Source organism: Oryzias latipes, chromosome 12 (assembly GCF_053564925.1).
Source record: "Oryzias latipes strain Hd-rR chromosome 12, Olatipes_Hd-rR_3.1".
In the NCBI taxonomy this organism is placed as follows: Eukaryota; Metazoa; Chordata; class Actinopteri; order Beloniformes; family Adrianichthyidae; genus Oryzias; species Oryzias latipes.
Genome location: NC_136248.1, coordinates 30,600,056 through 30,622,424, shown reverse-complemented (window position 1 = coordinate 30,622,424; position 22,369 = coordinate 30,600,056). Strand labels below are relative to the sequence as shown.

Below are 22,369 nucleotides of genomic sequence, written 5' to 3'. Positions count from 1 at the left end.
TGTTTTTTACGTTAAAGGGCCTTTATCATGTAAAATTAACCCTGAGCGTTTCAATGAACTATAATAATCATTCCTCACAAATAAAAAAAACTCTGACATCACAAAGTGGGGAACCGCCCCTTCCAGGAAGTGTGCCAGCCCCGCCCCCAGCCTAACAGACACACCCACTTTGTTTGTGGAGCTAGTGGTGATTGGCTAAAATCTTTAATTTTCTATGAACAAAATGCACATCCATCTGGTTGGATGTTTCTCGTGGGAGAAAGACACGCCGCCGAGGACGACTTTAGGTTGAGTTCAAAAAATGGGCGGCACCCAAAAGACGCAAAAGGCGGAGCCTCAGAGATCGAGTCGTCTGGATTCTGAACTGCAAAAATCATACACTTAATTAAAAAAAAATGGTTCTTTGGTGGGCCGACGGTAATAAATCATAAATATGGATATAGTTTACTCTGAAAGGCTGAGAATAGACTGATATAAACCCTTTAAAGAAAGTGATTAGAGAAAGAAACAGAGTTAAAATGCTGATTTTAGATAAACTTAATAAAGCTTATTTTAAATTAAAATTTAAAGTGTTTTACGCCGCTTTATTTTTATTTATACCATGGTCCGGTTGAATACTCGATTCTGATTGGCTGCTGGGTATGCGTTAAAACCTGATAACCGCACGGTGAAAAAAGAAGTTCCGGTCGGCTAGCTTAAATGATTTGTATCACTGCGCCGGCTTCTGTAAAACAACCTTTTGCTTCATCATCTGGGCAAAAACAAGCGGTAAGCGATTAACTTTCCCTCTGAATTGATGCTTTATTCAACCCATCGGGACGATCAGCATATATATATCGCCGAATCTTAACTGCAGCGGTGGTGCTGCGCGACGCGGACTATATGTTACGTGATGCGGCGCATCGCGCCGCATCACGTAACATATAGTACGCTGTTTATGAGAAAAGTGATACAAATCGAAAAAAAAAAACAAGAATTAAGGACTAAAACCTGGTTAATATGTATTGCTTTTGTAAGTGACCATGGTATAAGCGGGTTAATGGCCTTCGAAGTGTGCGGTTACTACTTTTTAACGCACTTCGCGGAAGCAACCGTCCTCCGCTCAGGCTTCCACGGCGTGCGTTAAAAAGTAGTAACCGCACACTTCGTCGGCCATTAACCCTTACATAACCTTTATTTGTCCAGGCAAGATGATTAAGAAGAAAATTATTAAATAACATTATTTTCTACTGTCATGGCACAGAGCTTCTTAATCTACAATAATTTTCTTATTTAATGTTTTTTAATCAACATTTAGGCTAAATTGAAGTAAAGGTTTATTTCCAAAGAACAGTCAGCAGTAAAATCGCTATTTTTCTGTTTCTATGAATAAAACTCACCCGGTTTGCAGTTCCGGTTTAGAAAAGACCAAACATGAAAATTCTAGTTTTCAAAACAATTTGAAATATACTTTTTATTCATTTTCAATCTAGTTTTTCATTCCCTTTGAGCTGATTTGACCCCATAAAACAGGGAATTCAGACGAAAACTGCTTTGTCATCATCAGATTTCTGAAACAACAAATATAAACAAAAAAACACAACAAACAGTTTCAACGTCTGAATGTTTGGATGAGTTTTCCACCATCAGATCCAAACAGAAAGACGTTTTTGTGAGCTAAATCGGCCGTCGGGTTTTCAGGAACTGATTGAACCTGCAGGAGGATGAAGACTTTCTGTCCACGGAAGGGCGGCTGAAGAAAAGCAGACAAAAGGCTCTCTGTTTGATTTTCCTCAGTTTGGGAGCACATCTCCAACCCTGTGGCGCCCCCTGTTGACCACAGCTCCTCAGTCCACAGGAAGCAGCAGAGCTTTTTAAGAACCCCTTCAGACGACTCCGACACGAAAGAGTCTTCAATGACCACCTGTCTCTGTTGGCCGTCAATATGCAGGAAGAGTCTGTCAGTCGTCACGGTAACGGCTCTTGCTCCAGCCTCGCGCGAACTACGACTTCCCGGCTTTGGCGGCTTTGTTTCTGCCTCTGGTGTAGCGGAAGCTCTTCAGCGGATTCCTGCTCGGGTCGTTCTTCTGGCAGAGACAAAAAGCAGAGAAACTCGGGACATGAGGAGGAAGAGGAGGATGGCAGAAAAACACTCGGAATGAAACACAAAGGCAGCTTTTTTCAGAAGATGTGGGCCTAAAATTGTATGAACTGAGTTAGCGCGGCGAGCTTGCAAAGTGGCGCTTCCCTATGGCGTGTACTTCTTTTTTCTAAACCAGAATATTGTGTGAAATTAATACAGGAGTCGTTTGGCTCAATCTGAACTAAATGACAAAATAAACATATTAGGAATGTGGGCGTGGTTAACAAAAAACGTCCGTTGCTAGGGAAATCCAAAAATTTACTTTTACCGATTCTTCCAAAAATGACATCGACCTGTTTGTCACTCCCCATCGACCATAAAATTAAATGGTTGCTATGGAGATAAACCATCAGAAAAGCCGCCATTTTGAAAAAAGGGTTAATTTCAAATATATTTGTGAAATGCAGTTGCGACCAGGGTGTTAGGGGCAGAAGGGTAGAGTGAGGGCGGCAGGGGCAGGTAGCGCCATACTACCCTGCTCACGGCTTTAAGTGTTTTTTTTAAATAATTTTTTCATTCCGATAAATGTTATTAGACGCTTTCATGTTCAGCAGAGTCCCTAAAACAGTCTTAGCTCCGCCCACCTGAACATCTGAAGCCTCAGACTCACCTTGAAGCTGCTCCTCGCCACTCCTTCCGCCGGGGGTTTGACCCTCCACCGTTTCCTCCTGCCCGACAGCGGGTTGACCACGCCTCTCAGCGTCTGGGGAACTGGAAAGGAGCGCATGATGTTTAAGAGGCGGAAGCCGATCTCCCACTGCGGGAAGCCGTTTCTACAACGACGGGCCTCTTTCTTATAGCAGAGTTTACTGGGAACGTCGCTTTGAGGAAACAAACTTGTACAAAACGGACGGATAGTTCATCTGAAAGATCTGTGGAAGGTTCAGAACGGCTGAAGAACTGATGAAGATGAGGGCGTCTTACTCAGATAGTCGGGGATGTTCTTCATGTGCGGCTTCACCACGGCGGGGTGGAGGTCTTTGTCGTGTCTCAGCAGCTGCAGATCTCTCGGGTTGTCGTCGAAGTACGTCTGTGAAACAGAAGCTTCTGATCAGCTCCTCCTGCATCCTCATCCTCATCCTCATCAGAGTGTCAGACCTTCAGCTTCTCCGAGTTGAGCAGCTCCTGCTTGATCTCCTTCAGCCTGGCCTCCCTCACCGCCTGCTTGGTCACGGCGCGCATGGCGTCCTGCAAACACGGCCGCGTCAGCGCTGGCGGGGAAAAGGGCTGCGAAGCTGCTCGTGTGGCAGAAAGGAGGCGGAGCTCACCCTGCAGCGGTACCGGAAGCCCTCGATCTCCTCCATCCTGAACTGATACGGCTTCAGGACCGACTCTGCGTTATCTGAGAGAACCGGGAGACGTTTGTGGTTCAGAGAAAGACTCGTTTTCACATTCTCTGTGTCCAAACTCAAACTTTCAGATCTGAAGACGTTTGGGTTATGAAGTTTAACCAACAAAAAAAACCTCAAAACCGTTCAGAAGATCAAGCAAACCTTCACTGATAAACTACAGCTGTCCTTCCAGATGTCATTATAAAACTCTAAACACCAGAGAGCGTCCAGACTGACAGACGCTGAGCCACAGCAGCTCACCTGTGCTCAGAGCCTCCTCCACCTCTACTAGCAGGGGGAGCTCTGTGTGTGAAATGAAGGACAGCGCTGTGCCCTGGTTGTCCGCCCTCGCCGTTCTGCAAAAGCCGGGAAAAAAAGCCGTCATGAAAGAAAGAACATGGACAGGGAGATCAAAGAGCCCACTCCGGCGGCAGGTACCTGCCGACTCGATGGATGTACGACTCCACCGTCGTGGGGAAGTCAAAGTTAATGACATTGGCAACGTTCTGGAAGTCCACGCCTCTGGAGACTCCAAACTCCTTATCTTTTGCTCTTAAAAGGAAAAAAAAGGTCATGATTCAAAAGCTCCACAAACCCAGGAGACAATCCTCATCGGAGATCAGAGACTTCCTGGTGTGTTTGACTCCAACAAAAAACAAAAAACCTTAGAGATCCTGCAGTTCCAACAGCAGAGGGGCTTTGAACCAACAGCCTTAAGACGTTTATGAAGCAGTAATCCTGATGGAAAAACTGACAGATTGAACAGACGCAGCTCACTCAAACCACCAGCAGGGGGCAGTCACAGAACACCAGGACGACAGAACCTAATGCTTGAGTTCTTTTATTATTGGGAACTAGTTAAAAGACAAACTATTTTACTAAACTGTAAAGAAGAAAAAACGAACTTTAAAATGTATAAAACACATGGAATCACGGTGGGTTCAGTTGAACACAAAATAGCTTTATATGCAGATGATGTGATTGTGTTTCTCTCTCAATTAAGAAAATCAATACCTTCTTTAATGGAAATAATCAGAAAATATGGTGATGTCTCTGGATACAGGGTTAACCAAACAAAATCCTCTATTTTATTACTTAATGAAGAAGAAAGAAAAAATCCAACTTCTGAAATTATCCAATTTAATGTAGTTGACAATTTCAAATATCTGGGAATTAACATCAGACCAAGACTAGAACAGGTAGTAGAATCAAATTATGATCCTATAATGGAAAAGATAAACAGCTCCATAGAGAAATGGATGACACTACCAATTTCAATAATGGGAAGAATAAATATATTAAAGATGAGTGTACTCCCAAAACTGATTTATCTTTTTCAAAACATACCCCTGCCACCACCTCTAGACTTATTTTCAAAACTAAAGAAACTTTTCGCCAGGTTTATATGGAACAACAAAAAACCAAGACTCCGTCTGACGTTACTATATCTTCCCTTTGACAGAGGAGGACTAAAAAGTCCAAACATTGAATGGTACCACTGGGCTGCACAGATTAGATCTATAATGTTTCATTTTACAGTCAAAAATACACCTCATTGGGTTGAAATGGAATCCCATGATCTAAAGCTGCCCCTCCCATTATTTCTTAACTCAAACACCTCAAAAAAGCTGCGCAAAGAGACAAAGAACCCAATTCTTAAACACATGATACACATATGGTTCAGAGTCTTAAATTACATGAACCAAACTCAACCATTATCACAATACAGCCCAATTTGGGGGAACAAGTTCTTCACCCCAGGTAGAGCGGATGCCACCTTTAAAATATGGGCAGCAAAGGGTCTTTCCGCCATCCGGGACTTATATTCTCCAGATTCTGATATCATGATGTCATTTGAAGAATTAAAAAATAAATATGAGTCAAGCAAAAAACATTTTTATAAATTTCTCCAGGTCAGAAACTTTGTTAGGAAAGCACAGAAGACCCTCAACAAACCACCAAGCTCAATTTTAGAAAAGTTCATGGTGAGAGACAGTTCCAAAAAAGGTGCCATTTCTGAGTTTTATAATCTGTTTTTGTCTAATTCAAATGAAAGTTCACAATACAAAGTAAATGCTTGGAAAGAAGATCTCCAGAAACAAATTACAACTGAGGAATGGGAGGCTGCTTGTGCTGCAGCTCAAAAGGTGTCAATTAACTCGAGACTAAAATTAACACAATACAAATGGTTAATGCGTACATATGTAACACCAGCGGATTTAAATAAATATAACAGAAATATACCAGATGTTTGCTCCAAATGTATGGAAATGAAAGGAACATTCTTCCACTGTACTTGGGAATGCAAATGTATACAAACTTTTTGGGAAGGGGTGAAAGTCACAATAGAGAAAATTACTTTAAAACAGATCCCACTGGAGCCAAAGCTTTTCTTATTAGGTATATTTCCTAAAATACATCACTACAACAAAGATGAGAGGGCATTTATAAATCTCAGCTTGATTCATGCTAAAATGTGTATTGCTAAACGCTGGAAAAACACTCACAGTCCAAGCATAAACCAATGGTTCCAACAAATGCTGTCAGGGGTCCCTTTAGAAAGAATTACATATATTTTGAAAGACAAAGTAGAAGAATTTGAAAATATATGGCAACCTTTCATACACTTTGTAAAGAATATGGATCCTCTGGAATAGAATGTTGATTGTTAATTTGGATGGTACGCAGACCTCTGTTTTTTTATTTTTATTTATTATTTTTTCTTCTCTTAATTTTAAGTGTGTTAAGGTTATATTCTTCATTTTGTCAATATCCAAGGAGAGGCACTCTTGTTATTGGGGGGGGTTAAAAAAAGACTGTGAATAAGAGAAAGCATTACCTAAAAACTGTTGATAAAGTTGTAATTTTTGTAATGGCTGACTCAAGTGAAATTTGTAATTGTAAATTGTGTTTATGTATTTTTTTTATGACTTTGAAAATTCAATAAAAAGAATGTGGCAAAAAAAAAAATGTATAAAACACCTTAAATTTAGAAAAAACATCAAACTAAAAAAGCAGAGTTAATCATGAGTTAAATTCTAATTAAACTTGAGTTAATCCCAAATTAAGTGCGAGTTGACCTCAGGGTGAATCCACTTTGATTTCCAGTTATACCTGAGTTAAACCCAACTTGATCCTAAATCAATCCTGATTTGATCTTAAATTAACTTGAGTTCATTTTAAATTCATGTTGACTTAACAGAGTTAATTCTGAGTTAATCCAGAGTTGATCCTGAATTAATGTTGAAGTAATTCCGATTTAAACCCATTTAATCCTGAATTAATCTGCAGCTAAACCAAAAATAATCCAGTGTTGAATCAAAATAAAACCTGAGTTCATCCATTAATTGCTCTTGAAGTCATTAATCCCAAAGTTAATCTTAAATTAAATTTTGGTTAATCTCAATTCAAACCTGAGTTAATCCTGCAATAGTCCAGATAAAACCCAGTTCAAACCTGAGTTAATCCGTCCTCAGAAATGAAGTCAGACTCACTTCCCTCCTTTGTCTGCGTTCTTCTTCTCCTTTCCTTTGGTCTGTGAGGAACCGGCCGGAGGGCTCAGACTCTGCTCGTCCGTGGCGATGATGATGTCATAGAAGCCCTGGTTGAACTGGGTGATGATGTGACACCTGCGGCAGAGCGGAGAGATGCTTACTCAACGCTCCCTTCCCACCGTGCGAATGGCGGCGGCGCCGCTCTCCTCACCTGGACTGGACGGGCAGCTCAGAATTGAGGACGCAGGCGGGGATGCTGAACTGCTCCAGGAAGAGCTTGAGGCGGTAGCTGCGGTCCACGGCGCCCACGAACAGCAGCGTCTTCCCGCGGACCAGCTGCAGCTTCAGCAGCGTGTAGACGAGCAGGAACTTGTCCTCCTCCTCGCATTTGATGGTGTACTGCTGCAGCTGGCTGCTGTCGGGCAGCTGAGAGCCCTGCAGCTTCAGGACCACCTGAGGGGACACGGGTCCAGGTCAGAACAGAACCGGGGAGGTCCGGTCACGACTGAATCCCAGAAAACGCGTTTCAGAGTAGATGCAGGTGCAGCGCCCCCTTGTGCTTCTGCTCAGACATTTTCTCCTCCGTTCATCAAACCAAAGGTGGATGATTGACACCTCAGTGGAAAAAGTGGGCGGTTCTTTCCTGACCTCCAGCTGCCTGCTATGTTTTTGTCGGAGTGATCATCATTGTACACACAGGATCTGCAGTCTTCTGACCGCCATCAGAAAAAAAGAAAACGTTTTTTTAAAGCGAGACCTCTTTTCCAGACATTTCCTCTGAATGCTCAGCCTTGACATTTGAAGGAGTTGACCGTTCCGATTCGACTACAAGCATTTAGGAAGCTGTTCAGAAAAAGCTCCAGAGAAGAACCTCTGAACGTTATCTGAGAACAACGTTATCTCCTGGACCAGCAGCTTCCAACGGACCAGGAAGTTCAACAGGGCAGCTTACGGGGTTGTGCAGCAGCAGTTCCTTCAGAGCCTGGACGTCCTCCGTGAAGGTGGCCGACATCAGGAAGGACTGGTAGATCTTTGGCAGGTGGCTGGAGAGCAAAAAATTCACGAATTGAAGGTCAAATACGGAGAAATCCTCTCCTGACCAAACAGGAAAAACTATCTGTTCTCTGAAGAACGGAACAATAAAGTTCAGTTCAAACATATTAGTATGAGAGCATTCAGCAGACCATAATAATCACTGACTGGCTGCCATGACAACGTGACCTCAAAGAAACAGCTGGAGCAACAATGACCTCCTCTTTAAAGCTCACACATCTCAGAACCGGTTTTGTTCTTCACACAGGTCAGAACCGGTTCCGTCACGGTGGGTTTGTCCTTCATCTTCTCAGCAAAAGCCTCAGCAGAACGTGACAAACACCAGAACTTCTCACCACAACAAGCTCTTGAGGTCGGCCTCGAAGCCGAACGAGAAGATCAGGTCAGCCTCGTCCACAACCAGGACCTCCAGGGAGGCCTGCAGGTCCAGGTTGTGCGCGTTGATGTGGGCGAGCACGCGGGCCGGCGTCCCCACCACCACGTCGGGCTTCTCCATCAGGATGGGCCTGTCCACAGACAAGATCAGCTGGATTTGGTCTAAGCTGTTCTGCAGAACCGGGTCCGCCTCCCACCCTTGACGGGCAGAAACCGACCTCTGAGAGGAGACGTCCGCCTTGCTGGAGATGTCGGCCACGCGGACGTCTCTGGAGCAGAAGGATGTCAGCTGCCTCATCATGGTCTGAACCTGCTGGCCCAGTTCTTTGGTTGGAACCAGGACCAGCACCCGGACCGCCTGCTCCCGCACGCTCTGAGGGAAGAGGAACGAAAGCGACGGGGTGAGGAAACGCCCGAGGTTTTCCTTCCATCAAACGGCTTGGCGCCACTCTTTGGAAAAAGTGACATTTGCCGATTTTCAGATTCACAGGAACTTAAATTTAATGACCCCGTACCCACATACAAATTGAAAATCTTCCTAGAAATTTTGATCCATCACCTCCGACCTCATTGGGAAGCTACTCTGGGGAAAAAACTGTTGGCATTTCGAACAAAGTTAGCGCGGCGAGCTAGCAAAGGTAGCATTTCACCGCTGCTGGCACAGGGAAATGCTAACTTTAACTGGAATATTGTTAAAATAAAAAGCTGAACAAAACAATATGAACATATTAGGAATGTGGGCGTGGCTAACAAAACCTCCGTCGCCAAGGGAAATCAAAAAATTTACTTTTCCAGATTCTTATAAAAATTATATCAACCAGTTCAGGGCTCCAGACTAACTTTTTTCACTAGGAGCACAGTGGCCCCTAACTGAAAAATTTAGGGGCGCAACCAGAAAATTTAGGGGCGCATACCGTAAATCAACATTATAACCAAATCTACTAATTTCCACTGTATTACTAATAAATACTTTAATAATAGATGCAGAAATTACAATGTGCTGTTTCAAATGCAGTGTCACATTTTAATCTGCACTTTTGAAGATGCAGCAACAAGGTAAACTGACAGCACCATCGCTGTCATGACAGTACAAATAAGTAAAGAAAACGGATGGAAATTTATCTTTGTGACACCAAATAGGTGCAGCCAAGATGCACAATAAGCGTGTTTGAGATCACCCAGGTGGACTCAACGCTGCGCAGATCACCTGGTGTGTGACATATATTTTTGTTTTTGCTCCAACATCAACTGTCAATCATCGCAAAAATATCGCGAGAAAGGGGTGGGAGCAAGGGGCAAACCTACCCGGACACAGCTGGAAACTAGAGACTACAAAACAATGCATTATGGGACATGTGTCCTGATGGTTTTTGTAGTGGAGTGATTAATTAAAATAATTTAAAATACCAATTCATTAAAAAAGGCTACATACATTACAAAACATTAAAATAATCATAAAATATGTAATAACACAGATCATACTAAGGGGGAGAAGAATATTAAAACTAAATTGAATGTTAAGGACAATTCCAATTTCCTGTCCTCCTTCAGTCTTGCTGCAGATTCGCCTTCATCTCACAGCCCCCCCCCCCCCCCCCCGTCTCCCCAACGATCCAGGCGAGGTGCTGGTTCATCTCAAACACGTCTATCGTTGCATTTTCCCCACGTATTTTCAGTGTGTCTAAAACTAATGTTTTTGCGTGTTTAAAGTTCAAGCCCCGTTAGCTGTCACGCATGTACGCGTGGGACATTTATTCTCAGCTGACCCGACTCCCGCGGGAGCGGTGTGCTGCCGTAACGGCCGTGCATAAACCGTTTGATGCGCCGCCATAACCAAAACCTAAACCTTCCTCCGGGTCTGTGAGACCCAGAGAAAAGTTCAGGACGGACTGCATGTATGTAGAAAATCACGAGCGAATAAATACGTTCAAAAGGAAAGTAAGGAACTTCTTAATGTGGTCCGGGGAGGGAGGGGGCTGTCAGGTGTCCTGCTTGCAAAACCCTGTCATTGTCACGCCCCCAAGAGTCATATACCCCACTGTGATTGGTTGGTCAGCTCCGCGCACGACAATGAAAAAGTGTCATTCATACAAACTGGCGGGCTGCAGTAACATTAAACCTTCATATTAAGGCGGGGACCGCAAAATATCATCTTGGGGGCCGCAAATAGCCTGCGGCCGCGAGTTTGAGACCCCTGCTGTACACTCTGGCACTGGTACACTAGCTGCAGGTCGGAAGAACGAATCAATAGTTTGCTTACCCATAGTTCAGACGCACATATCAGGTTGTGATATTTGTCTCAGTTTCCTTCCCACAGATGTTTACGCGCGCTCGATTATCTCTAGGCCCCTCCCCCTCCACGCATTTTAGCCACTTACAGTGGCTTTCCCTATTCTTCTCACACGCAGTGGCCGCCTCACACACAGGCATCACTCGAGAGTATACGTGCTCGCGTTTCATGAGTATGTGCGCGAGTGTGTGTGTCTGCCTGCGTCCGTGTGGCTTGCGTCTCATTGATTATTTCATTGATCATTGACGTGCCCCTTCCACGTTTAATGTATAAAAAAATACGGAGGGTGGGGGAGGCAAATTTACTGGTCGCACATGTGCGACTGGATGTAAAATTCAGTCGCACACTCTCAAATTTTGGTCGCAAAATGCAACCAATTGCTCGCAGTCTGGAGCCCTGAAGTTTATCGCTTCCAGACGACCAAAACGTAAAATGGTTGCTATAGAAATAAACCAAAAGAAAAGCCCCCCAAGGCGAGGAAAGAGGGGGTAATGGGGGCGTAGCGCCTGCAAGCCACAGGATGTCACGAACGGCTTTAATTTATACAACATACATTTCACTCTTTCATATGTTTTCTTGACATTTTCCTTATAATTTTTAAATTTTCCTGTTAACCGTTTGTGGGAAAGTGTTTTAAATATTTTGTGGTTTTCATGTTTTTTGCATTCATGATGTTTTTGTGGACGATGTAGCGAACAGCCGGTGACGGGGACGAGTCGGCAGGTGTTTCCGATTCTGCACCCCATTCTCATTTTCACCTGTTTGGAGGTCAGGATGTGCTGGATGATGGGAACGGCGTAGGCGGCGGTTTTCCCAGATCCGGTCCGAGCTCGAGCCAGAAGGTCCTTCCCCTCCAGAGCCAGAGGAATGGCTTTCTCCTGGATCAGGGTGGGCTGAGACCAGCCCAGGTCTGCAACCGCCTGTGGAGCAGCAGAGGGAGTCATGAGGACAGAAAACCTTCTGATGAAACAAGTCGTCTTTAAAAGTCAAAGTCTGGCGACGAGCAGAAAACTTCAGCTTTCTGACTATTTGATCGTCTCTTTGTCCAAATGAATCGGCGTTTCACTAAAACACAGTTTTTTCAGGAATTTTTCTAATGTACAGTTTGATTTAAAGGTGTTTGTGCAAAAATACGGATCATTTCTTGATATTGAACCAATAAAATAAAATAGAAAACTTTTTACATCTGAGTTAAAATACTTTAATTTTGTTTAAAACTTAAACCTAAAAACATCAAATAACAATATGACAATATTTATGTTAGGACATTACTTAAAGTTAACTGAACATGCATCAGGTTCACCAACACTGACGTCTTCCTGGAGACTAAATTTTTTATTTCAGTATTGTGAAACAATAAAAGATTGTTAAAGATTAAAACATATAACAACTCTGTAAAAATCGTGACTTCAAAGCCTGAATGAACCAACGCTAAAACATTTTTCACAAAAAAAAAAACCTCATATTTTGACCAAAAAGAATATTATAACCCAAATTTATGTCCCAACAAATATGGATTTTATAAAAAATAATCTCCTTAAAACTATTTGAAATTCATGTAAATGTATATCTTAACATAAGGCACACGTGAAATTACAGATCACACAGTAAACATGGAGAACAATCAATAATTTAAAAAAAGAAACCACACGAAGAAATAGAAATATGTAGGAAAATAGTTTTTTTAAAAAGAAATAAATTACAATATACACTAACGCAAAAAATTGCCTTTAATAACGCTGATTGCATATCATTTTGGACTCTTTATTAGGATGTTATCACAACAACAATGTTTCCTTTTACTAGTGAAACAGTCACTGAAGCAGCAAGATAGGATATAAACTACAAACATGGAGGAGCAGCAGCAGAACTCCAGAAAAACTAGTTCCAGTTCCCCAATATCTACTGAATGAGTAAACAAAAGTAAATTAAATCAACCGAGTAACTATTCAAGCATCCAACAAACAGAAACAGTCTAAACAAGTCACACAAGGAACGCAGAAAATACACAAACAGCTTCAGTTTAGTGGAATCTAGGGAGCCGGAAGTTGTCAGACAGAGTAACCGGAAGTAGCTAAATCAGCTGTTTGGTGAAGAGACAACTCTGTTGCGGATCCCATAAACGCATGTTTCTTACAAAAGTGGTCCCTTAAAAAGGATTTGAATTTAATCTATATAAAGGTTTTACCGAATAACAATTCTCAATAAAATAAAATCTAATCGAACACGAGTTCCAAACTTTTTCTGCATTTTCTTTTGAACATTGGAGCGACTTAAAGTCACCGAGTGCCGCTAGTGATGCTTAAAACTAAACTAAAAATATTACTTGCGGAATAAAACGTATTTATAATTATTAATTTCACGAGTTTCTTCGTCATTTTGCCAAACAAACACGAGCCGAGGGGAGCTAGCAGCAGCAGCAGCACAGTCCTCGCCTCCTCGGGTTCTGTGGTTTCAAAACGATTCTACGGAGTTTTTCCGGAACCTGCTGGTTCGAGTTTCCGCTGGGTTCCAACAGAACCTGTTCCGAGTTCTCTGGAGGCACTCTTACCTTCAGCAGACGGTCGTCTAAACCCATTTCATGAAACTGCAGCCGCTCGCACGCCATCTCTGCTGCGTTCACGTGCGAGTCGCAAAATTATGACGTCATGACACCTTCAAACACCATCGGAAATGTTGGCATCGAGCGGAAAACTTGACATCTTTAAACAAGTCAAGTCAAAGCTTGACTTGTTTAAAGATACTTTACTTCAGTTTATTCTGTTTTTCAAGCACAAATTTACAAATTGTCTGGAGGTTTAAAGAAAGAAGAAACAATAGGTCAAGAAAATAAAAACCAACGTACAATGGCAATCATGTCATCATTACACATAATAAGTGTACAAACATATTCTCACTGTAGGTCCTCTCCTATGCTTTCATGTAAAATCTTAACTGTTCTCTCGTTTCACTGTTCTTCGGCTCTTTCAGAAGTTCAAGCTTTTTATACATTGTGTATTTATATTAATTCAGCTAATTTGCTATTTAAACAAAGTAAAATTGGCTCTTATTAAAGTCCTAAAAAAAGCATGTTCGCGTCTTAAATGTCCTCAACTGCTGAATTTAAAAAAATAATCTGCAAATAAATTTAGAAGATTCTGTGGATGTCTCGCTGAGAGATAAAACACCGGCAGAAAAGTTTCAATTATTCTTCATATTCATTTAACTGTTTCATTTATTGGATTATTATTTTGTCCCCAATAATTTTCAGGATTTACAGAGAAGTGATGTGTTCCTTTAATGTCCAGCAGAGGGCGCCAAACACCACGCAAAGGCCACAGCTGTACACAAACCGCTGCTGCTTTACGCGCGCGCGCACCCCAGAAACTGCCCTCGCGCTTTTCCGCCACAGACACGTCCGTTCACGCGTAGCTTTACAAGTGGAGACTTGCGCGCGGAGTCACGCGCGACTCGTGGAGGTCTTGTTGTGAAGATGGAGATGCTGCGCCTGGAGGAGGAGGGAAAGGCGTCCGGGGGCGTGTGAGCGGCAGCAGCAGCCGCATCCTCCTCATCCTCATCCTTCTTCCTCCCAGGGAATCAACATGGCCGTGCAGCGGTTCCCGCACTGACACAATCATCCAGGTGAATATTTGAGAACGCCCCCAGCACTCGGAACTTTCCCCCCAGACAGAAGCCACAGGTCCGATTCTGTCCGCGGGCCCAAAAGAAATGTCCCTGCTGAGGTTCTGACCCAAACCTCGGGCTCTGAGCTGTTGGTTGCTTCTTATCCAGAACAAATGGCGTTCATGTCCCGGTTCTCCCGGTCCCGGAGCAGCTCCAGGTCTCCGAGCCGGAAAGAATCCGAACCGTCTCCGAACCTGAGCGTGTCCGAGCTGGAGAGGCTGCTGTGCACGGGCAAGACGGCCTGCAACCACGCGGACGAAGTGTGGCCGCGGCTCTACATCGGAGACCAGTGAGTTTGGACCGGACAACCCCCCTCCCCCAAGGATCATGGAAACGGAACTTTCCAGAAATCCTGTCAGAATGGATCTAGATGGTTTGAACCCAGGCTGGTGGCCATGGAGATCCATCCTGCTGTGGTTTCAGATCAGACTCACAGGAGCACATTCCAATTGTTTTACTGTAAAACATGCTTTTTTACAGGGTATCCTGGTCCAGAACGGGTCAGAATCTCCGGGATTTATTTGTTTATCCTTTAGCCTAGTAAAAAAAAGTGGGATTTCTGCTACTGTGTGGAATCGTTTTATTAATCACACGTTAAAATTAAGATTATTTGTTTATTTTAAAAGTTAATTTTTGAAAGTTTCAAAAACTGTAAAACGTTGGGTGGATTTAGGGTGGATTCAGACCGGACACGCTAAAGTGAACCATAATTCGTTTCTCCTGATGATCCAGAACAAATTTTCAGTCTGAATACACCCAAGCGGACCCTGGTCCTGGACCAGGAACCGCTCTCTGACCCGTCTTTGGAGGTGGTCTCGGTTCGTTTCTAATCTGACTGAGCTTCGGTTCGTTCTGAGATTCCTCAGACTGAATACAATCTGTCCTCAGAGGGAAACAACTGGACCAAAAGGGCCACCGTAGGCGACGTAAACAGAGTAGGAATGTAGGAGAGGAGCCGCGGATAAATGTAAATCTACGGTTGTCGTGTTATCAGACAGAAAAATTGTCCAACTGTTTATGTGTCAGAACGTTTATTTTAACACAGCTGAAAAAACACATTTTAGGCTTTTCTGTGTCTCACAGCAAGCACTGCTGTGACATCATCTTAAAAGCTTCCTTGTAGTTTCCCCAACCTGATATAAGACCACAACGATGAGACACAGTGAATCCCTGAAATGTGATCTGATAAATTCAGTATCATCAAAACAAATTTTAACGTGATCCACATCCCTTCTCACTGTTTTCCCGACAATCTATACGTCATAAACATTATCAGCGTTCCTTCATGCCCGCCGGCTCCTCATCACTGCAGTTGCTAGCATCCTGAGTTAAAGCACACGCCACGTCTCCTGTCAATAATCGCCTTGCAGCCTGAAGCGCCGCACCAAATTAACAAGTAAAAGGTTTTGTTCCCCACATTCGGTAAAATATAAAACGGTAAAGTATAAAGTTTTAATAAGTTAAATGTACCGATAAGGAATGTAAAGCACGTCCGTCGTTCTCTTGTTGTTTTGACTCGCCCCCGTAGTTCCTGGCCAATGACTGACAAGATCTTTAGTCACATGGTTTTGTTTACAAGCTTTGGTCCGGATCAGAATGGCCCGCTTGATGCCAGTCTGAACACAGACCAAACGCAAGGTTCAGAACTCTGCGTTCAAGACCTAGTATTCCAGTCTCTGGTAGTGTTTCTCTTTATGCTGATGACATTATCCTGTTCACCACAAACATAATCCCAGAACCCGACTTTGAGCCCAAAATTTAAAAAATCTTTGACTAAGGGCAAGCTCATTCACTGATGATCCATTTAAAACACTGATCTGACTAGACACTGATGATCTGGTTAAGCGCAGATGATCTGGTTAAACTCTGATGATCTGGTTAAATACTGATGATCTGTTTAATATTTGATAATCTAGGTAAACGTGGAAGATCCAGTTAAATACTGATAATTCCATGAAACGATAACAATCTGGTTACATTTTTATGATCCGGTTAAACGCAGATGATCTGATTAAACACTGGTGATCTGGTTAAACTTCAATAATCCGGTTAAATGCTGGTGATCCTGTTAAAGGATAATAATCCGATCACATTTTTATGATTCAGATAAATGCTGATGATCTGGTTAAAGTTTAAAACATTTAGTCTAAATATTCATTTATTTATTTTTAATAAACAACCAAATATTTCCTCAAAACAATTAAAGTTTTTAGTTCTAGTGAGGAGGAGAAGTTTTTGTTTTGGCTCTCAGAGCTAAACCAGTTTTTTCCTGAAGGATCCGCTGATGTGATGCGTTCACTGACAGTTTGCAGAAACATCTCCGTTCGTCGTCCGGCGGTTCCTCACGCCCTCCCTCCTCCTCTCCGCAGAAACATCGCGTCAGACCGCCGTGAGCTGGCCAGACTCGGCATCACGCACATCCTGAACTGTGCGCAGAGCAAGTGGAGGGGCGGAGCCGAGTATTACGCGGGGATGAACATCACCTATCACGGCATCGAGGCGCACGACTCGCCCACCTTCGACATGAGCGTCAACTTCTATCCGGCTGCTGAGTTCATCCACAAAGCTATGTGCAGTGGAGGTCTGTGTCCACGAAAACCCGGAACAGAACCGGAGTCAAAGGGTCCGACACGCTCCGGGAACCGGTTCACGGGCGAAAGGAATTTGCTCTCTGTTGACTCTGCTTTTTAAGTAGAGGTTTCAACTTGAGTAACGCCGGCGCTTTGCTTTATTCTCAGGGAAGGTCTTGGTCCACTGCACCGTGGGGGTGAGCCGCTCCGCCACCCTGGTTCTGGCCTACCTGATGATCCGACAGAACCTGACGCTGGTGGAGGCCATCAAGACGGTGAAGGACCACCGAGGCGTCATCCCCAACCGAGGGTTCCTGCGGCAGCTCAGCGGCCTGGACGGCATCCTGAGGGAGAGCAGGAGGACGTCGCTGTAGAGCTGAAACCCAGCAGACACTGCGGTACGGAGGGGGGCGGAGCTCCTCCCAAGGACAGGACAATGATCGTCCAAAACAAGGTGGAGCTCCGCCCAAAAGCCTTAGCCTCTGCGAACAACTCGCATGATCAGGGAAAGCGGAGGCAAAACTGCAGAACCGAACCGCAGACGTCACATTTAAGCGCCGGTGCTTCCTCCAAACAGTATGAATGTAGTTTTACGGGATTCTTTTACCTAAATATTCCAGATTATGGGATGGAACTTTAACCTCTAGACTCAACCCGTCTCTGGATCTGGACTTTTCTGCTCTGGAGCACAGGTTTTTTATCCTCCCGACACCGAAACATTCCTCTGAGCTGGTTCTGGTTCTGTTGGACCAAACTCTTCAGCTTCCCGTCTTTTAGCGTAGAAGCGATTTTGAACGCTGCCGACCTGCCAACAGAGACGGAAGCTTCTGGTTTTTCACAAACTGATGTCAGACTTTACAGAAAGTTTCAGCAGCAAAAAAACAAAACAAAACAAGCATTAGTCTCTGAGCATCAGGGGGGCGGAGTCAGTGTCAGGGAGAAAACGCCAAAGGGAGCAAAACACAACTGGAAACGAAATCCTCGACAAGTCGTGCTGCATTCACTGTACCTCTGAAATCAGACATTTTGGCTTCTGAAATTTAAATCTGCAGTTAAAAATAGCAGATGTTGTTTCTCACCAAAGGTGTCCGTGTGGGCGGGGTCTTATTTCCATCGTCTTGCGTGGTTTTGAGGATAATTTCTGTGACCAATTTGGAAAAAAAACAGAAACACAAAGTTTTCAATCGCCTCGAATCGTCTGAATTGTGAAAATGTAAAAAAGAATTTTAGCAGATTTTGCATCAGCAGAGGAAGTTCTCCAAAATTTCTCTTAGATTCATAAAATTCAGATTTACCGTGATTCCGACAGAAAAATCTGTGCTTTTTCTGTCATTCACATTTTCTGACCTCCAGACCGTCAGTGAACGCACCGCTGCATCAAAACAGTGTTATGCCATCAGCTTCAAACAGGAAGCTCAGAGGGAGGGAGGGGCCACAATCTTTAACATCCAGCATTATTTGAACCCGTCTTTACATTGAGATCCTCTCTGAAATGTAAACAGAACTTCTTTCAAGTCCAGACGTGGCTTCTCCTGTTGCCTCAGTGTTATCCTGCATTACTCAGGCCCCGCCCCCAAACCCAAGTTAGGTCAGGATGTTTGTGGAAACATCTGGGCCGAACATTTATCAGTGTCTGAGGGAGGGTGTCTCTGGGGGGAACCTCGTTTCGCTGCGTTTTTTCTTTCTTTTCTTTTTGTGGAACCGGGAAGATCCAGATGCAAACAGAACTGCGTCAGAGGCCCCCCCCGCCCCGGAGGAGCGTTTGTGGCGGTCACAGCAGCGACTGATTGCTGCGTTTCTCCTCAGTCTGGACCAAACCCAAGAGCTCAAAGCAAAAAGAAAAAAACATTCCTGAACACAAGATGGATGAACTGGGAAGATCCTACTGTGGAAGAAGTGTCATTATATGGGCTTTTCAGCTCCGCTGGTTTAGGGTCCAGACCTTAAGGTCCCCAGGAATAATTTGGAGGTTCTTCTGTTTTTTAGTCAGGTTATGACACATTAGAGCAAGAAAGCCAATGTGAAGGTGTTCCTGTCGCAGCCAGGCTAAAGCAAACGCGTTGAGAAAGGGGCGTGGCCTAAACTGCACTCACCGTTCCTTCCAGCTAAAATCAAAGCTAGTCCCACAAAATGCTAGTGAGTCAGCAGGATCTTAATAGTTCATTAAGAATTTTTAACCCTTTTGTACGCATTCATTTCTGAAACCACTGCCAACTCGACAGAGAAGGTAATCCTTTACTCTGAGAGCTCCTCCCATTAAAGTAACCAGACGAAAACAAAAGAAACAAATTCTACAAAGATATTTGTGTTTTTTACTTTAGGACAGGTGCCATGTCATCATGAAGAACATGTTTTTTTTTGGAAACGGACGGATCGGACCGCTCCGCCAGGACGTGAGGCAGTGTTTTATCACTAGGCCTAATGGCTGCTTGTTACCCGCCTTCAGTGAAGGTTGAGCCCGATGTTAAGACAGCTGTGTTGACTGAACAGTTAAGGAACAGAGACTGCAGCTCCTCGTTTTAGGGCGTGGTCACCCAAAAAGACCCCGATCAATGCGAAAAAACGTCAGTCAAGAGGACGGACCGGGTCCAGCTAGTCTTTACAGTTTTACGCCGTCATCTTCTTTGGTGGTTCCAGTGACGGGTACTCTGGTTCCTAAAGGGATCCAGTTATGGCGGTTCGGCTCTTCTAAACTACCAAGCTCCTTCTCCGTCTTTGGTTCCACTGGCCTTAACAGTGTGATGAACCGCACCAAGGTTCACCTGCAGGTGAGCCTTCACACCTACTCAGATCAACCAACTGGACCAAACAGCCACACGTGTAGCCCACTGGTGATTTTTTCCATGACGCCGTACCGGGCTGTCGTCTGCTGGTGAGAACAAACGTTTCAGGTTTGGAGTTCGTTTCTTCACAGATCGATGAACCCTGTTGACGTGCTCCTAGAGCGGCGGATCTGTCGGGTGTTCAGCGCCTCCGGTGGTTCTCTCAAACGTTGCCGTGACTGTTAGCCGTCCTGTAGCACGAGAGACCGCACGTGCCATTGCAACAGCTCTCAACTGCCGGGTTGACGAAAGGCTTTGTTTACATCAGAGTCACACAAAGGCCGCAAAGAAACACAACAAACGATGAACTTCCTGAAGATTCCTCCGTGTCATTTTTGAAACATTTGTTCTGTTTTGACTCTCCTGATGTGGAGAAGCTGAGGGGCGGAGTTCTTGCTTTAGACGGTGTACCGGTGGACTTTAAGGTTCCCATGAAACGGATAGAAGACATTTCCTGTAGAGCCTGAATGTGGTTGATTATTGATGACAAATCTTTGACCAATTTGATTCTGATTCAGAATTTGATCCCCTTGGTTGAATCTTGATTTATTTTTCTAAATTATACGAAAAACTGAGCTTCTGATGATTAAAACTATTTTAAAAAAAGAACAAATCTGCCTTAGAGGTAAAAGATTTGTAGTTTAGGTCCATTGAAGACTCTTTGACCAACTCTGGACGTTTTTCCCGCCATCCCATAAATATTCGCTGCTGATGATCACCTGGAACAGGTGTTTAGCCAATTAAAACACAGAAAAGTCTGATTCAGGAAAGGAGCAGCTTGAACAGAGAGAAAAGCCCAAAACCAGACAGGATGGTGGATCTTACAGACCAGGATTGAGGAACTGCGATCTCTCTGAAGGCCGTGTCACACAACCACTATATACATTTAGCAAATATTGCACGGATGAAAATTGGTCGTATGTGGAAAAACAGAGAAAAGTTGCATTGCATTGTATCACAAATAAATCACGCAAAGAACACGTAAATCGACGTAGAACATGAACTGCGTGTGAATGTTGTGCTGTTTATATGCAGTTCATTAGTGATTGATGTGTCAAATACGTGATTTTAATGTGACAGGTGCGCCATATACACGATGTTAAAGTTATACATCGATGGTTCATCTGTGAATTCACGTAAAAACCCGTCGGCCGAAACCCTCGATGGACATCTGAGCACATCGACGAACACAAGAAACGCTTGTGAATTAATCACGAAAAAACAAAATTTCATACGTGGAAAATGCGCATAATGTATGTCGTGGCTGTTTGACACGGCCTTAGAGTGTATTCGGTCATCTCAGGCTGTCAGGTAGACTTTCTGCGTCACATGACGCCGTTCTCACCTGTTAACGGAGACGTTATTTCACGGTAGATCCTGAAGGAGACCTAGACCTCCATTTGGTTTCATGGGAACCCTAACTGTTTTTCTGCGGACTGATTTTGCTGCAGAGACCTTCGTGTTGACCTGCGTGACCTTTACGTCGACCTTTGCTCTGCTCGTCAAAGCTGTTTGATTTAGATTGAAAAGTCTGCACAGAAGTAAATGTTTACATTCAGAGGGAAGTCCGTGAATCCTTCTGGGCTGGTGGCGAAGCAGAGTTGAGACAAAGATTTAAAAAAATCATCTCCTCTCTCCGCTGTAAAAAAAGAAAAACCAAGATGTGGAGAAACGGCGCCACCACCTGTTGGTTGGCGGCATTGACGATGGGCGTGGCAGCTAATGTTTCCGTCCTTCACAGGGACCTTTTTTCTTGATGTGTGTAGATTAACCTCTTTGTCATGTGGTTGTGTTTGCGTCGTGACCTTCTGGTGTGCTTCCTCGCCTTTCCAGCGGTTCAGTCGGTGCGGAACGTCGTTGCCTTATAACCGAAAAGACCTGGTTTGGTTCCACATCCAGACGGAGACATGCAGTCCGTTTCAGGAACCAGAACAGCGGAAGACGTGGACGTACAAACACTTTCCTCAGTCCTCAGACAAACAACAGTTTTCAGAAGCGTCTTCTGTACTTTAACATGTGACTTTGTTCAATTGTGTGTTCCCTGTGGCTTTGTTGTGACGTGTTTTCTTGTTGGTCTCCTGTATTTTCGTTCTAACTGTAATCTTTCCACAGGTAACTTGACTTCTTGTGAGATTCTTATTGTGTCGCTCTCCTCGGAGATGTTGATGGCTCGACCGGCCCTTTGAGTCACGTTTTTACTCTTCACCAAACATTGAGACTCATTGTTTGTTTTGATAATTTGTGTACTTGGTTGCAAATAAAAATGATAGAAAAACTGTCTGACTCTGTGGTGAATTTTTGTTTTACTTGGAAATGGAAAGATGAATGTGAAGAAAAGAAGAATTTTTGCATTCAAAATAAGCGACTGTTTATAAATATTTTACATTTTTTGTAATCATCTGATAAACTTTTTAATTTATACCAAAACACCTGAGATTATTAGATATCAGCCAACTGATCATGTTTGTGTGCAGTTTCTTGATAGGGCACCAGAGGGCGACACGGCTGGTTTCCAAATGTCAAAACAATATTGATGTTACTTGTGCCTTTACTCTTTTTTTAATTTTTTAATCAAATCTCTTTTCTTCTTCGTCTTTTTATTTATTTATTTACTATTCTTTGATAATCAAATCTTTATAAATACAATGA

General features: G+C 43.6%; 2 protein-coding genes across 3 annotated transcripts; one reads left to right on the top strand and one right to left on the bottom strand.

Annotated features, from left to right (window-relative positions):
• Window positions 1–1,426: 1,426 nt before the first annotated feature.
• Window positions 1,427–13,371, bottom strand: ddx56 (DEAD (Asp-Glu-Ala-Asp) box helicase 56). Its single transcript, XM_004074479.5, has 14 exons — window positions 13,217–13,371; window positions 11,424–11,585; window positions 8,594–8,748; window positions 8,336–8,506; window positions 7,900–7,990; window positions 7,159–7,400; window positions 6,948–7,082; window positions 3,892–4,005; window positions 3,715–3,809; window positions 3,391–3,464; window positions 3,221–3,310; window positions 3,047–3,152; window positions 2,733–2,833; window positions 1,427–2,066 (listed from the first exon to the last, which is right to left on the bottom strand). The coding sequence occupies exons 1-14, from the start codon at window positions 13,271–13,273 to the stop codon at window positions 1,983–1,985; spliced, it is 1,677 nt and encodes a 558-aa protein (XP_004074527.1). The 5' UTR covers window positions 13,274–13,371; the 3' UTR covers window positions 1,427–1,982.
• Window positions 13,372–13,989: 618 nt separating this feature from the next.
• dusp26 (dual specificity phosphatase 26) lies at window positions 13,990–21,996 on the top strand. Of its 2 annotated transcripts, XM_004074622.5 has the most exons (4): window positions 13,990–14,286; window positions 14,437–14,617; window positions 16,698–16,909; window positions 17,067–21,996. In XM_004074622.5, exons 2-4 carry the CDS (start codon window positions 14,442–14,444, stop codon window positions 17,270–17,272), a joined length of 594 nt encoding a protein of 197 aa, XP_004074670.1. In that variant the 5' UTR covers window positions 13,990–14,286; window positions 14,437–14,441; the 3' UTR covers window positions 17,273–21,996. The 2 variants fall into 2 exon arrangements, with proteins under 2 accessions (XP_004074670.1, XP_078812195.1); XM_078956069.1 differs by having other exon boundaries at window positions 13,990–14,617.
• Window positions 21,997–22,369: the final 373 nt, after the last annotated feature.